At 39.6% G+C, this 16,335-nt stretch overlaps 1 protein-coding gene across 1 annotated transcript; it reads right to left on the reverse strand.

The window, feature by feature from the left end:
* Nucleotides 1-36: 36 nt before the first annotated feature.
* Nucleotides 37-11,462, reverse strand: LOC308074047 (uncharacterized protein; the record flags this gene model as incomplete). Its single annotated transcript, XM_080413386.1, has 10 exons — nt 37-68; nt 3,753-3,879; nt 5,034-5,126; nt 5,457-5,612; nt 5,744-6,734; nt 7,323-7,413; nt 8,019-8,286; nt 9,110-9,212; nt 9,622-9,706; nt 11,456-11,462. 10 exons carry the CDS (start codon nt 11,460-11,462, stop codon nt 37-39), a joined length of 1,953 nt encoding a protein of 650 aa, XP_080269512.1.
* Between the last annotated feature and the right edge of the window lie 4,873 nt (nt 11,463-16,335).

Raw genomic sequence — 16,335 nt, forward strand, 5'->3', positions numbered from 1 at the left:
CTACAACAACCAATGAATAAACACTATTCACTATCATCACTTGTTGCCAGGCAGACGATAAACCAAAACTACAGCAAAAAAGCATAAACATGTTGATGAGTTGAGATTCTGTTGTAGAAATGAATACACCCTTCACTCATTAATGTTGCCAGGCAAACACATCACACCAAAAGTAACAACTTGCAGTAATGGCTGGATATTACTATCACTAATCAGCTTCCTGCTGATCATAAAACTGGACTCTTCTCTTCTACTCACTGCCACATCCTGAATGTGTTGCGTTGTGAGTTCTGTCTGTTTTGGATGTTCTGCTGTTGGACTGCCTTCCTGTTCTACCCTACCTGCCTTTCCTTCATAAGCCATTATTATTTATTAATGTGTGTTATGTATATATTTGTCTGCGCACCGATGGGTGCCTGTTGATGCTTTGTTTGTTTCAACCTTTTTTAAATGTGCTCTATAAATAAAGTTTGACAAACAAGGACCCGTCAGATGAACTGTGGGAGATGGATGACAACCTCCTACTGTCTGCAGCTATCAACAGTGGTGTAGTCTAGTTTTTTTTCAGAGGGTAGGCTGTGATTCCCTCCCATACACATGTGCATATACGCGCAGCATGGTCGCCGAATGAAACAACCTCTTAAATAGTAATATTATTAATATTACACAGCTTGGTTGAATGCTTGATTATGATTGGTCAATCGCTGCATTCAGCGGTGTGTTATTTCTGAAAATAATGACCGATGAGCTCTATAACAGACCTCTGTCTAATCAAAGACTCAGAGCACCTGCTCATATCAACCTGCGCTGCTTGATTGTCTCCGCCAGGCCGAAAGGTATGGCGAGACTATTTTTTGCACCCTGTCCGTCCGTGTGTCCGTGTGTCTGTCTGTGAACAGCTAATCTCCGGCACCGTTAGCCCGGCCGCTGCAAAACTGTGCACACACACTCCCTGGATGCCAAAGCCAAACCTCTGCCCCAATTTTTCAGATTGGCCTGTTATAGCGCCACCAGGAGGCCAATTTGTAAAAAACACATTTTTGGATATCACTCCTACAGATTTTCTCCAAACCTCACGCAAATCTGTACACAGTATCTCTCTAGTCATGTGAGCGATTTCCGTGAAATTTTGTGCGCACATTCCCACTAGGCCGAGGAAGAAATGCCAGCCTTTTCACATTGGCCTGTTATAGCACCACCAGCAGGTCTAATTTAGCAAAACACATTTTTGGAACAAAATGCCTCAAATCATGAATGCAGTGTCTGATTGCCGTGAAAGGCCTAAGAAGAAATGGTACCCTTTTCACATTGGCCTATTATAGTGCCACCAGGAGGCCATGATAACCTAGCTGACCTGGCGGACACCTGTGCTCCAAGGAGCACTTTTTCTAGTTTTATGCTGTATCCAACATGACAGCCATGTAAACAAACACACAATGTCATTTTTTTGCTTTTCTTTTTTTGCTTTATTGTCAAATTATTTGTACTTTTTCTGTAATTGTATTTTTGCTCTGTAAAGCACTTTGAGCTGCATTTCATGTTATGTAAGGTGCTATACAAATAAAATGTATTATTATTATTTACCACTAAACGTTGCTCTCAAGAATATTTTTAAAAACATTTGAAGCGAGAAATACACTGTAAAATCCAATAAGTTAACCTTACTAGAAAAAAGTTGGGAAATCGGTTCCAGCTAGTCAAGTTTACTTGATCATTTACTAGTCAAGGTTACTTGATCATTTACTGGTAAAGGTTACTTGATCATTGACTTGGTAAAGGTTACTTGATCATTTACTGGTAAAGGTTACTTGATTATTTACTTGGTAAAGGTTACTTGATCATTTACTAGTCAAGGTTACTTGATCATTTACTGGTAAAGGTTACTTGATTATTTACTTGGTAAAGGTTACTTGATCATTTACTAGTCAAGGTTACTTGATCATTGACTTGGTAAAGGTTACTTGATCATTTACTGGTAAAGGTTACTTGATCATTTACTAGTCAAGGTTACTTGATCATTAACTTGGTAAAGGTTACTTGATCATTGACTTGGTAAAGGTTACTTGATCATTGACTTGGTAAAGGTTACTTGATCATTATTTAGTAAAGGTTACTTGATCATTTATGTGGTAAAGGTTACCTGATCATTATTAAGTAAAGTTCACTTGATCATTATTTAGTAAAGTTCCCTTGATCATTTACTCATCCATTACATTAATGAAAATTAAAAGTTTGCATGATCCCATTTAGACAGACAACACATTTGGAATACCGTAGGTTTATTCCTTGACAATAATATGAACAATCAACAATTTGTCACATGAGCTCAAACAGCAGCATCCAATTTAAAATGTACAGTAAAGGCATTTTACAGAAATAAATTGTATAAAAAATGATATAATTCTATAAGTATAAGAATTTGCAGCTCAAGAGTGCTTAAAAGGAATAAAAGTGGCTTTGTTCAGAACTCCTATCACTAACATATGTTTTTTTTTTACAATTTCTAAATAAAAGCTGACAATTGTGGAAATCAAAAATCAAATCCCGACCTTTAAAGGGATAGTTCACCCCAAAATGAAAATTTTCTATCGATTAGTCACCCCATGGAGACTTGAATTCATGCTATTTTTTGATGTCCGGTAGGAGACACAAAGAGTCTCCTTTGCATCTCCTACCGAAACCGCTGCCTACAGGTCCGCTGGTCATCGAATTATTGGCTTAGGAATGAGACAAAAGAATTCAAGTCTCCATAGGGTGACTAATCAATAGGAAAAACAATTTTTTGGGGTGAACTATACCTTTAATATAACAAAATCTGAACATTTAATACTGTACTAACTTTGCAGACCAAACCAACGGTCTGACAAACTGACAAGTGCTCTAGTAATACAAATGGCTTAATTAATAAAGCCTAACGGGCCATCCACACCAAGCACTATATATACACATTTTTAATTTATTTTATTTTATAGAATTTAGAGTAGCCAATGATTGTGAACCTCTTTTCGTCCACAAAGTCATTATGCCAATTAATTCCTCACACATTTATGTGTTGCTACTGCAAATGTAGCCTAGTAGCCCCTCCATCCTTCTCCTCCTGTTCAACACAACTAAAGACGAACAGTATCTGTGTTGATGATGACAATATGAGTGATTTGCTGGAACTCTGGAAGACATGAACAACTGCCAACTGAAATGATCATGTCTGCACTGTATTTAAACTAAATAATTCTACAACGATATGATTGACAAAAGTGCTATGCTTAGTGTGGACAGCCCCATAACAGTTTGAAAGAGAACATTATTTCACACATGAACATGTGAACACTTGGCAATTTCAAAAAAGTGCCTTACTTTTACTTAATGGTATTACATTCAAAGTCTTGAGAATTTGCAGCTCTAAAGTACTTAAAATGAATAAAAGTGGCTTCATTTAGAACTCCTATCACTACAACATTTTCTCATGCATGAGAAAAATAAAATGCATGCATTTTAGTCTACTGTCTCAAAGGAGGGCTGAGGACAACCTGCCTACCAGTGACCCACTATACAATCTTTCTAAAATGACAGGAGGTTTTTAAGACTTTGCAGTTTGGGGGGTAGTTTTTCCTTTCCCAAGCCAAGCATCACTCTTTGAATGAAGTTCAAAGTGTTCTTCATATCATTAGGGTAGTTCAAATTTAGTGCATATGTCAGGCCAAACAGCAGGCACAGTGCTTGAGGGAGGTTCTGGAGATTATCCATGACAATACCTCCTTCGAGGATGACGGCTGTTGACACTGGCTTAAGGTCGATACCATCTGAGGGAGGTGAATCTTCACTGCTCACAGTCAGCAATCCGACCGATACCTCTGTCCAGGCGTCTTCGATGTCACAATCCTGTATAGAACCAAACAAAAACATTACAACAGGGAAATGTAGATCACTTCACACACATCTGCATTTAGAAGTTTTATCAACATTGGTAGGCCTACTGTTTTTTGACGTGTATTACTCACTGTAAACTTAATCAGCACAGTAAAATGTGTTATCTATGAAAATATTTTAGGTTAGAAATAAGCAACTTGGTAACAAACATTCTGCATAGTGGCCATCTCTCTCTCCCTTGAGCAGCGTGCACTTGCAGGCTATAAACACCAACACTGCACACCATGTGAGTGAGATTCCACTGTGCTATAGCCTGAAGGGATGGAACCTTCCGATTGGTTGCGAGGCCGTTTCAGACTGAAAATTCAAAATATAACTAGAAAATGTGCTCCTCGGAGCACAAGTCTCCGCCAGCAGACTATAGCAATTATATTATCATAGCAATAACTAATGAGATAGTTGAGATGTTTAAAAAAAGATAGGATGAAAAAAAGAGATCCAAAATTTTTTGAAGATTGAGGACACACACACGCACGGACGGGTGATTTGGACTAGAAGATACTGTTCCAATCAAGACTGATTGATCCTGTCTTACCTCGCTTCAAAAACGTAAACGGCTTTTTGAAGTGACACACCTTTTTATTATAGGATTGTATTTCGTCATGCGTCCCTCTAGCCAATCAGAGACATTGATGTCAACATATTGACACGTATTAAGAGTTCGGCTTTGTTGTGGGATCATTTCAACTCTAGTCCTCTTCTACGTTACAATTGTAGATGAGTATGCTTTCTTAGCTTTGGCCTTCTGCGCCTTTGCTTGACCAATGTTAGGTGTTCTCAGAGGGAAACACACACGCACAGACGGGTGACTTGGACTTACTGAAGGTACTGTTCCAATCAAGTCTGATTGATCCTGTTTTACCTCACTTCAAAAAGTAGGGGCTTTTTGAAGTGACACACCTATTTATAGAATTTTATTTCGTCACGCGTCCCTCTAGCCAATCAGAGGCATTGGTGTCAACAAATTGACACGTGTCACGTGGAGCTTGCCCAATGTTAGCTTGGCTAACAATGTTTGCTCACACAAAGCGAAAACATATTCTCCACCTTCGGCGGAGACAATTAACGAAAATGTAATTTCACTGGACCTTTAAGATGTAACTTACCACGGCAGTGTTGTAGAAACTGCTGGGGTCCTCTCCAAGCAGAAGAGGGAGGCCTCGGAGAACAAGTGTACGCAGCGCTGTCACGTCTGGTTTCTATAAGTGGATAATAAACAAATAAAGTTCAAAATCTGACCCTCAAAAGTTACAGTACAGTTACAGCATGAGACACATGTCACCACAATTTATGCTTTATAGTGCATAGAACAGTTACTGATTGGAGGTGTGATTTAAATAGTACAATCCACAGCATTTAGTTAACAACAATCAATAGTTAGCAATATCACAACACTTGATGTATTATAAATCGCCAACACTAAAACACTCATACAGCCAGGAAGCTATACAAGTACTATTTGGGGTTATAGGTTGTACATAAACTGGGTCATGATAAATACAAATATAAGCAGCATGTTGTAGACTTACCCCATCAATTTTCTGCACAATTCCGGACAATTTCTCTCTAATGGCACCTTTCTTGGACTTTAAGATAGTGACCAATTGTGGTGTGTAACGATCCAGAGCATCAAAGAAGTCCGTCTCTAGGTGAGTGGTGGTGATCCTGTTAAACTCAGCATAAACCTACAACACAACAAACCACAGAACAAAATACAGTGACTAAATACATTTGAAAGTGTGTATGGTGCAAGCCTAAAATTACATGCATGTTATTATAGGGTATAACCAAAAAGCCTATGAATAACAGTACTTACTTGTCTCTCTCTAAAAAGAGCTGGCCACCGCTCCTTCATCGTTGTCACTGGAGGTTCGTCCACCACAATCTCCCGTCTACGCAGTGCAAAGGTCTGGTCCATCATTACAGCAATGCCACTTGCACTGGGGTTCCGTTTTTTCATTTCTTCCACTAGGTGCTTTCTCTGCTGCTCTAGCGTAGCTTCATCCTTCCCGTCAGGGAGATCCGGTAGGTAATTTGCCTCATTCCTTTTCGGTCTTTTGAGGCCTCTTGCTGCAGTGGCACCTCTTCTCCCTCCATTTATAGCAACCTCCAAAAAACACCCTGATTTTCTCAGTTTATTGCGGTAGTTTCCCATTTTGTAGTACAAATTAGTTGTCCAGGAAGAACATCCATCTGTGGAGCCTGGTTCTGTCAGGCAGGGATGCTTGCGTATGAGAGCTAAAGCCACAGCATGGACATGGTGTTCTTTTGGATACGCCAAATATTTGAACATCTCTTCAGAAAGCTTTTTCTTTATTTCATACTTCATTTGCCAGCTTGGATTGAGGCATTTTTGGTCTTTTAGATACACAGCATTAGCCTGTCTTAGTTGGTGTTCCACCTCAACTGGGAACATTGGAATGTCAAAAACATCTGGCCAATGATCTGGTCTTGTTGTTGCTGAAGATGATGTGGAGGGAATCTCAACAACGGATGAAGTGGACGGAATCTCGATATCTCCTGAGGCACCAGGTTGAGTGTCAACAATGGGCACCAGGTTCAGTGTCAATGGAATGACCTTCACAGTAGCTTTTCCATCTGGCAGGTCTTCTATGTCATCAAGGTTGCTGAAGGGGGAATTATGGAATTCAGTGTCTTCGTACTGAAGTTTGAAGTCATCCTGCAGCTGGCATTTTTCTGTTACTTTTATCTTCAGCTCTTCAAGCGTTTCTGGTTTTCTATTCAGTGTCACTTTCCTTATGTCATGTTCATTTATGATGATTCTCAATTTATAGGTGTCCATGGTCCTACAGAGTGAATAAACATATATTTAGTGTCCTTTCCATATACTCATTCAACATGATATGTAACGCTTTAGTGTCACATACACATTTCCTTTCACTTGATAGGAGGATAAGGGGAAAACATCATTCAGCTCAGACAGCTGTGTGACTGTGAGAGACCCTGCCCCACTGGTGCACAACTCGTACGCACGTAAATGCAGTATACTGACCAGGATTACTGCATGTTTTTGTGAGGGTACCTACCCTAGGGAACACGGGGAGAACATGCAAACTCCACACAGAAAGGCCCTTTCACCAACCCCACCCAGGGTATGGGCACTGATGACGCGGAGGAGAGAACACACCCCCCAGCGCCCACAGCGTACATACTTTTGGTACTTTAACGGTTTTTAAATCTGGTAGCATCACACACTGCAGGATAATCTTATATAAGATGCTCTCATCAGAGAAATTACTTCTCTTCTGGAGGTCCCTGGCACAATATATATTTTCAGACGGGGCCAAATACATATAGTACATTTGGGGGTCCCTGACATGACAAAGTTTGATAACGTGTGAGTTTGATAATGTGATTTTGATGCGAGTTCATACTTTGGCTCTCCGGTGGCAGACAGCAGGGCTCCTCCTTTGGGGTCATTGGGACCATTTCCCAGCAGGGCTCTGGGAGGAAGACCAACAGGTCCTGAGAGACATATAGTAAAACATACATAAGAGAGTAGTGGTCTATCATTTATTACAGTATAACCTGTGAGTAGTGGTCTATAATTTGTTGCTTTAACAGGTCAGCTGAGCCACGTTATGGAGGATTCATCTGAAATGCCCTTTCTTTTGCAGTGCCCTTTGATTAGAAAATGTGTTCAAACGCAATTGAGTATTGAGAAACCATTATGCACACAGCATGCGCAAATGGTAATGTAGGTAATTAATGTATTTGTGCAAGATGACCCTGCTATATAAAATGTGTATATTACTCGTTCATGTTCAAATAGCTCAATCCATGCTGTAGGCCTAAGTGATGGGCTGTATTTACGCACCTGCTTGTCATTAATGCATAACAAAAAATGATGACCTTTATTTTTATCAGATGTCCGATGAATTTGAATCATTCCGGACATTAGGACCGGAAGATTAAAATCCTAGCGTGACCCCTGGTCTGTATAAGTGAATGTAAAAAAAATCAATCACGGGGATCTCGGGATGATCACCACCTCAATTATTCGATGAATCCAAAAAGTTATCAATAGAATAATCTCTAAGAAAATAATGGATAGATGCAGCTGTAGATACCTGTTCTAGAAAAGACCGGGGTAACTGGAGCGGTGGTGGAGGGCTTCCTCAGAGGCAGGTTGGGACTAGCCGCAGTGGGACTGAACGAACCGCAGACCGGGGTGACTGGAGCGGTGGTGGAGGGCTTCCTCAGGGGCAGGTTGGGACTAGCCGCTGTGGGACTGAACGAACCGCAGACCGGGGTGACTGGAGCGGTGGTGGAGGGCTTCCTCAGAGGCAGGTTGGGACTAGCCGCAGTGGAACTGAACGAACCGCTCATTGCATCACTCTACAAATATCTGTCAAGTTGAAGAAAAAGAAAAACTTGCAATTATCATCCAACACTTAAAACCTGATCGATAGTGATACTTCATCTCATAACGGTGTCGCATGTCGAAAAACAGCAGACCTACAAGCTCATAACGTGTCGCCCCAGTCTGCTATTTTCCAGCGCAGGACATCTTGTCAAAAATGGATCAATGAGGCAACCACATTTACCCATGTTGCCTTAACCCTTTAAGACCGGGCTCATAGCGTGGCACTGAGTGCCGCGCTATGAGCTTGTACATCTGCTAATTTTGAATAGCCAAAGAAATCTAAAATGACAGAGATGCGTCCCCGGATCGAATGGGTTAAAATTGGCTTACAGGAGGTCCGCCCGGGACCTCTCATGTAAGCATGAATCAGCCATAACCATATAAGGAGTTCCCAATGCAGCTACGCCCAATTATGGAGTGTTGTCTAACCTAAATGTGTCATCATGGAATCAGCAAACAAATTAGTCAGCTGCATACACCTCTAGTGTAATAAAGTGTCCATCACCTTACATCCTGGGTTGTACCCAGGCTGTAAGGTGATGGACACTATTACACTAGAGGTGTATGCAGCTGACTAATTTGTGCTTATGGTTATGGCTGATTCATGGTTACATGAGAGGTCCCGGGCGGACCTCCTGTAAGCCAATTTTAGCTGCATTGGGATCTCCTTATATGGTTACAATGTCACATTCCTCTAAAGCATATTTTCATATATCGCCCTGATAGTTTAATTGGACTGTTAATTCCCGACTAAACCCATGTTGCTCTGTAACTCGTGGGTTAAAAGGTGCCAACCTGTTCCTGGATGTCCTTGTAGTCAGATGATGGGCAGTGCCTGTTGGCAGGAAGGTAGCTGAGGTGATCCTGTTCAGGGCCCAGGCTGACTCCAACTGCGCACCTATACAAACACAGAGGAGTAATTTTACACCAATGTCACATGGTGAGAATACAAGTTTTATCTGAACACCAAGTGCTCTGTCACAGGCTGACCCTGCCAGAGAATGCTTTTCATGTCAGCTGATAGAAAACCACCCAGATAGCATTATGTGAAACCCCAAAGTTGTGCGGAGGGTAACCGCCTTAGGGTCTAAGCTCTGTGGGGTGCAGTGCTCTGCCCTTCAGCATCTCTATGACCAGAGGAATCCGAGGCATAGACTATAGGCGTCAGAGAATCCGAGGGACCCAACTCATAACCTCAGCACCTGCTTCAAGGTCCTGCCCTCGGGTAGAAAACAGTCTAACATCTAAGAAACATAGTTACTGTTAATTATTGTTTATTTAACCATTATTTTAAATGAAACCCCCACCTGAAGTGTGCAGTTCTTCCTCTTGAGGAATCCCACCCTAAATTCTCCACACCAGGTGTGGAGAGATTAGATCGAAGGATTGGGTCTACACAGGAGAAAAAAACATTATATAAACAATTGTAAAATTAGAAGATTTTAAAAAATCACTAAGAGTCTGTGCTTATAAGAGAGTATGCAAGCAGTAGCGCTCTTTGATAAACACACCCATTGTGTGACAACAGTTTGTGCGATTTATATTATTATAATTGTGACAGGCTTAACCCAAGGCACCATGAGCTGACAACAATAGCCTTAAAGGAGTTCACCCAAAAAATTACTTATTTTCTATCAATTACACACCCCATGAAGCCTTGATTTCATGGATTTATTTTTGGCATTCCTAAGACAATAATTTGATGACCGTGTGTATTTCCGGTAGGAGACACAAATAATCTACTTTGTGTCTCCTACCGGATACATTAGCCGGTAGGAGACGGGAATCAAATTATTAGCTTAGGAATACGACAAAAACAAAAAAGAATCCATGGATTCAAGGCTTCATAGGGTGTGCAATTGATAGAAAATAAGTCATTTTTGGGGTGAACTCCTCCTTTAACCCTAACCCTGTTTTCAACATGGGGGGGAAATAGATAATGATGGAAAACATTCAACATGGATATTCAACCTATATCTCATGTTCTAATGCAAGTACATCAACAATACATAGTGGCAAAAACAACATGTCTGCTATGTCAGTGGTACTCAAAGTGGGGCCCAGGGACCCCCAGGGTCCTTGAAGGGGTTCCAGAGGGGCACCAGCAAAAAAAACAATATAGCATCACAATCAGTTTGACCACATTAACCCTAATATTCAGAAATAACTGTCCTACAAGCTTGTGAGCTTGTAGATCTGCCATTTTTGAGGAATTTTGAAAAATCTTGGAATTATTTGGAAGAAAATTAACACAAACTTTCGGGGGTCCCTGGTTCAGATGGGGGTCTGTATCCAAACATATCTATTTAGAGGGCCTTAAGATGAAAATGTTGGAGAACCACTGTTCTGTTTATTGTCTACACGAAATACACAGAAGACAGGGTATTTCTGCCACACTATTGACCTACAGTATTAACACCATGCCAATGGTTAAAGAAACAATGAATTACACACCAACACAACCCTGCAACATAACATGGATTTCCATTTCAAATGTGTCCACAAAGCGTCTATAAGGCATGTTATCTTGTGTAGGATAGCCTACACCAACGTTAGTGTAGTTGCATTGCAAACGCTGTTTAACCCCAACAACAAGCCTCGTTTAGCGACGCATCTACACAGTGGATGCAAATCCTCACTTATATCTCGCCCTACGGCGTGTCGCACGCCGAAAATGGCAGATCTACAAGGTCACAACGCGTTGTGGATGCGATGCGTTGAGAGCTTGCAACTCCAATACTTGTTGGACGTGCGAGGTCCGCCGAAGCATCATGTCTTAGCCATGGTTCAACCTGGTGTTTGCACTTTCTCCATCTAAACGCATACGTCTTCATAAACGTACAGATTATAAAATATAAAGTGCTTACCCCGCGGCCATGGATGTAACAAGTTGAATCGAGCGGGTCGACGTACCCGTATAATCCGTATTGTTAAATAAAAAGCATTTTAATCCGATTGGTGGCCATTTTGTCCGAATTGTCATCAAATGCTTTCAACTACGCGACCCTATCGGTTGGGAGGTGTATTTCACTCTGATACATTATCTCTCTATGAGAAAATTGCCGGCGATCGGATTAAAATGCTTTTTATTGAACAAAACTGAAGATACGGGTACTTAGACCCACTCGATTCAAATTGTACCATCCATGGCCGTGTGGTCAGCACTTTATATTTGAAATCTGAACGTTTATGTAGATGTACTGGTTGTAATGGAGAAAGTGCCAACGCTATTTCAGGTTTAAGTAGGCTAAGTTTTCATGTGGTGGAAAAAACATTTCCAGTCGAAACCAGTCATCAATATTGACGTAACGTTTGGCAAATGTTCACTAACATAATGGCAGCAGTCAGATACACAAATTCACACTAGATAACTTACCTTATCGACGAAATAATGTCTTGAATTGTAGAAAACAAAACGTGTTGCTTCCTTCTTCCAAACAAATTACAACCAAGGTGCTGCTCCTCTGCTGATTGCAACTTGTTTCAAAATGTGTGCAGTGTGCAATCTGCGCATGCTCACATTAAGGCACGCCCAGCCAGAGTGACGTTACTGATCAATATAAAGTGTTCTAAAATACGAATTATAAGTAAACCATACTTAAACCACAGTGCAATTAATTGTTACTAGCTCTTGGTAAGTGATCTAAAATATAAATAATAAATAGATAATACTAAACTGGTAGGCCTAGACAAGGTTCATTGTTTGAGGAGAAGAAACTCACAGCAAAGCAAAATTTAAATGTGCTGTTTGATCTGTTAAAAGACACTCTGAGAGCAGACTCACTTGTCTAGTAAGCTACAAAGCAAAGACCTGTATGATTTTTGGAAAGAGGTCTAAGTAATGAACAACAGTAAAACATCGGACCCTACCCACTAACATAGAGGGTGCAACAACAAGCAGGGGTCATCGCCATGCTGGCTTGTGGTGGACATTTTATTCAAAATTAAAAAAAATCCATGGACATTGAGCAGACAATAATATTACCAGAAACACATAAAGAGCTAACCCTGAATGACCATAACAGGTCTGTAAGAGTGTACAAATGGGGTCCATTTGGTTCCATTTGTACACTCTTACGCCATACACACAGTTAAAACAAGCGCTTTATGGCTGCCTTATGCCTTACATGAAGCATAAGGCCGTTTCAATTCATTCCCTGAATTCCCCCTAGCCAGAGAGCCGTGAGGCACGCATAAAACAGCAAACCACGTGACTTCCATAGGGAATGAATTGAAACGGCCTTATGCTTCACGTAAGGCATAAGGCAGCCATAAAGCGCTTGTTTTAACTGTGTGTATGCGGCCTCAGAGTTATGGGGGTCCTTGACAATTAGATGCTTGAGAACCACTACTAGTGGACTCCTAATGTGCCATAATGTCAAAGTAAATCAGTACCATGACATATTGTGTACGGACAAATTGATGACCCCTGACAACAATGCATGTGGCATGCATCACATCACAGCAGGACACCTCAAATTTGCAATCAATAAAATCTGCCCATTACTGGCCTTGTGTTTTACAGGTCTGTTGGGTCATGGGGTCATGGGTACAATTTGTAGCTGTCCTTAAAGACAAGGCAGGTAAACTAAACAATAGCATTGACAACAATAGACCTATCGCTCTGGCCAGCATCCTCTCCAAAGTTTAGGAAACAATCATGCGTGTGCGCCTTGAAATGTTTGTCCTGACTGCAGATAACCAGTTTGGATTTAAAGAAACACGGCACAGACTTATGCATCTTTGCACTTAAAGAACTGATTGCCAGCTACAGTAGCCATAATTCCACTGTCTTCATGCTTCATTGTCATTGATGTGTCTCAAGCTTTTGACAGGATTAACCACTAAAACATGTTTCACAAGCTGCTTGATAGAGGCACACCTAGACACATTGTACGTATACTGGTGTTTTGGTATGCAAATCAGAAAATGCAGGTCAAATGGGGTAATGTTACATCTGCCCATTTCTCAGTTAGCAATGGTGTACGCCAAGGGAGGATTTTGTCTACCGTTTTATTCAACGTTTACATGAATGATCTATCCATTGAATTAAACAAGTGCAATATGGGCTGTCTGATAGGTAACTCTATCATCAATCAGCTTATGTACGGTGTACGCTGATGACCTGGTCGTGCTAAGTCCTTACAGTGGAGGGTTACAGCAGCTATTGAAAGTTTGCTCAAAGTATGCCAATGATCATGACATAAATTATAATGCAAAAAAGAGTATGATTATGAGAAGCCATGAGGACAAGAAATCGTCTTTCCTAGCCTTTTACCTATGTGACAGTCATCTATCTGTGTGCCAGGAAATCAAGTATCTGGGACACATTGTTACTGACAATATCCAAGATGATAGAGATATGTGCCGCATACTTTATGCCCAGGCCAATATGCTGCTTTGCAGGTTCAGTGTGTGTTCTGATCCTGTCAAGTGTGCACTTTTTAAAGCATTTTGCACTCCCATGTATACAGCCTTCTTGTGGTGCACATACAAGAAGGGTAGTATGCGGAGGCTTAAGGTGGCATACAATGATGCCCTGAGGATTCTACTTAAGGTCCCTAGATGGCATAATGCCAGTCACTTATTTGTGACATGTGGTATCCACACTTGTGAGGCTCTCTTACCAAAAGTCAACTCATTGTAAGGTAACAACATCTAATAAAATAAAATGTCTATAATATCAATATAATATCTAATAAATCTAATATAATACAGTGACGTTGTTAGACCTTCAATAAAGTGAGTCCCGGGACTCACTGGTTGTCATTTGAATGAGTCCCACTAATCTTAGATTAGATGTAGGCCTATTATAGGCCTACATAGAAGCATAATTGCTTCGATGCCTATAACAGTAACGAGTGTCAACGAGCGTCAGCTGGACCTGCACACCTGCCCTCAGTGCTCTAATTTGAAAGTGACTGGAGTCTGTCTCATTTCTCTGCAAAAGCCCTTGAATATGATGGAATATGATTAAGGATTACTGTGATTATGGTAAGCTCACATTTCATATCACTCCTGTAACTTATTTAAAAATGATTTTTAAAAAAATAACGTAAAAAAGCAATACTAAACACAGTGCAATTAAATGTTACTAGCTCTGGGCAAGTGTTCTAAACACAAATAACAAGTAAACAATACTAATCACAGTGCAAATAAATGTTACTAGCTCTGGGCAAGTGTTCTAAACACAAATAACAAGTAAACAATACTAAACACAGTGTAATTAAATGTTGCTAGCTTTGGGCAAGTGTTCTAAACACAAATAAGAAGTAAACAATACTAATCACAGTGCAATTAAATGTTACTAGCTCTGGGCAAGTGTTCTAAACACAAATAACAAGTAAACAATACTAAACACAGTGTAATTAAATGTTACTAGCTTTGGGCAAGTGTTCTAAACACAAATAAGAAGTAAACAATACTAATCACAGTGCAATTAAATGTTACTAGCTCTGGGCAAGTGTTCTAAACACAAATAACAAGTAAACAATACTAAACACAGTGCAATTAAATGTTACTAGCTCTGGGCAAGTGTTCTAAACACAAATAACAAGTAAACAATACTAATCACAGTGCAATTAAATGTTACTAGCTCTGGGCAAGTGTTCTAAACACAAATAACAAGTAAACAATACTAATCACATTGCAATTAAATGTTACTAGCTCTGGGCAAGTGTTCTAAACACAAATAACAAGTAAACAATACTAATCACAGTGCAATTAAATGTTACTAGCTCTGGGCAAGTGTTCTAAACACAAATAACAAGTAAACAATACTAATCACAGTGCAATTAAATGTTACTAGCTCTGGGCAAGTGTTCTAAACACAAATAACAAGTAAACAATACTAATCACAGTGCAATTAAATGTTACTAGTTCTGGGAAAGTGTTCTAAAATACAAATAATAAGTAAACAACACTAAACACAGTGCATTTAAATGTTACTCGCTCTGGGCAAGTAAACAAAGATATGTTTACTCAAAACAATTAAGTAAATTATATTTTTTAGTACACGTTACTTGATTAAACCTAGTATTGTAACAAATGAGTAAAGCTAACTCATTTATCTAAGTAAAGATAGCTATTGGATTTTACAGTGTAGACAATGCAGTAACCAAAAATGTATTCTATTTGATCCACTACACTTCCTTGTTTTCCTAGGCGACTGTGTCCGCCCAGCGCAATACTTAATAGTATGGAGTACTTTCATTGCCGTAATAAAAGAAATACTTTGTTTTGCTGTTATGTTTGGGTAAATGTATTAATTTATTTATTATGTAACCGTGTAATTTTATTGAAAAATAAATAAATCAAGCTGTGACATTATTGAAAAATAAATTCCTTTAGGGTGATTTATTTTTCAATAATGACCAGATACCCATAAATTTTCCCTTGCATAATAATAATTGTGGAAGCCGAACCACACACACCGATACATAATTGCTCAATTCATATGTTTGTTTCATTGCATATGTACAAGTATTGATAATAGAGGATTTGTGCTTTAAGAGAACTTCTTTAACAAAAATAATTAGTATTGATTAAAAAACAGGTGTATGTTGATTAGAGACAGCTGCTGTCATCAGTGTGACAGAGTCAGTATCAGACAGTTTGGAGTTTGGAAGCATACGGTTTTCTTACCGTCGTCATTGCACACTTTTGTAAACCTGTGGAATATTTTTTTTTTGTGTTTTGTGAAGTAAAACTTCATGTTCATTTTTTACAAATGTCTTGAGTGAATTATTTTTAGTAAAACAAGTTGGTTTTGGGGGAAATATTAAAGTCAGCGAACAAGTAAGCCACATGTTTCCAGTGGACAATTTAAACATCTCCAATGATAATAATAATACATACATCCACACATAACTGATTCAACAGTTTGGAGTGCTTTCAGCTTTAGATGTTTTGTCCATAGAGCACATGTTCATCAGCTGGTAATTTTCAATGCAAAACTTTGATTATTACCATTTAAGAGTGCAAGAGTGTTTTAAGAGTGTCATAAATAAATAACACACAAA

Source organism: Gymnoscopelus braueri (genome assembly GCF_963280865.1).
Source record: "Gymnoscopelus braueri genome assembly, chromosome: 19".
Taxonomy (NCBI): Eukaryota; Metazoa; Chordata; class Actinopteri; order Myctophiformes; family Myctophidae; genus Gymnoscopelus; species Gymnoscopelus braueri.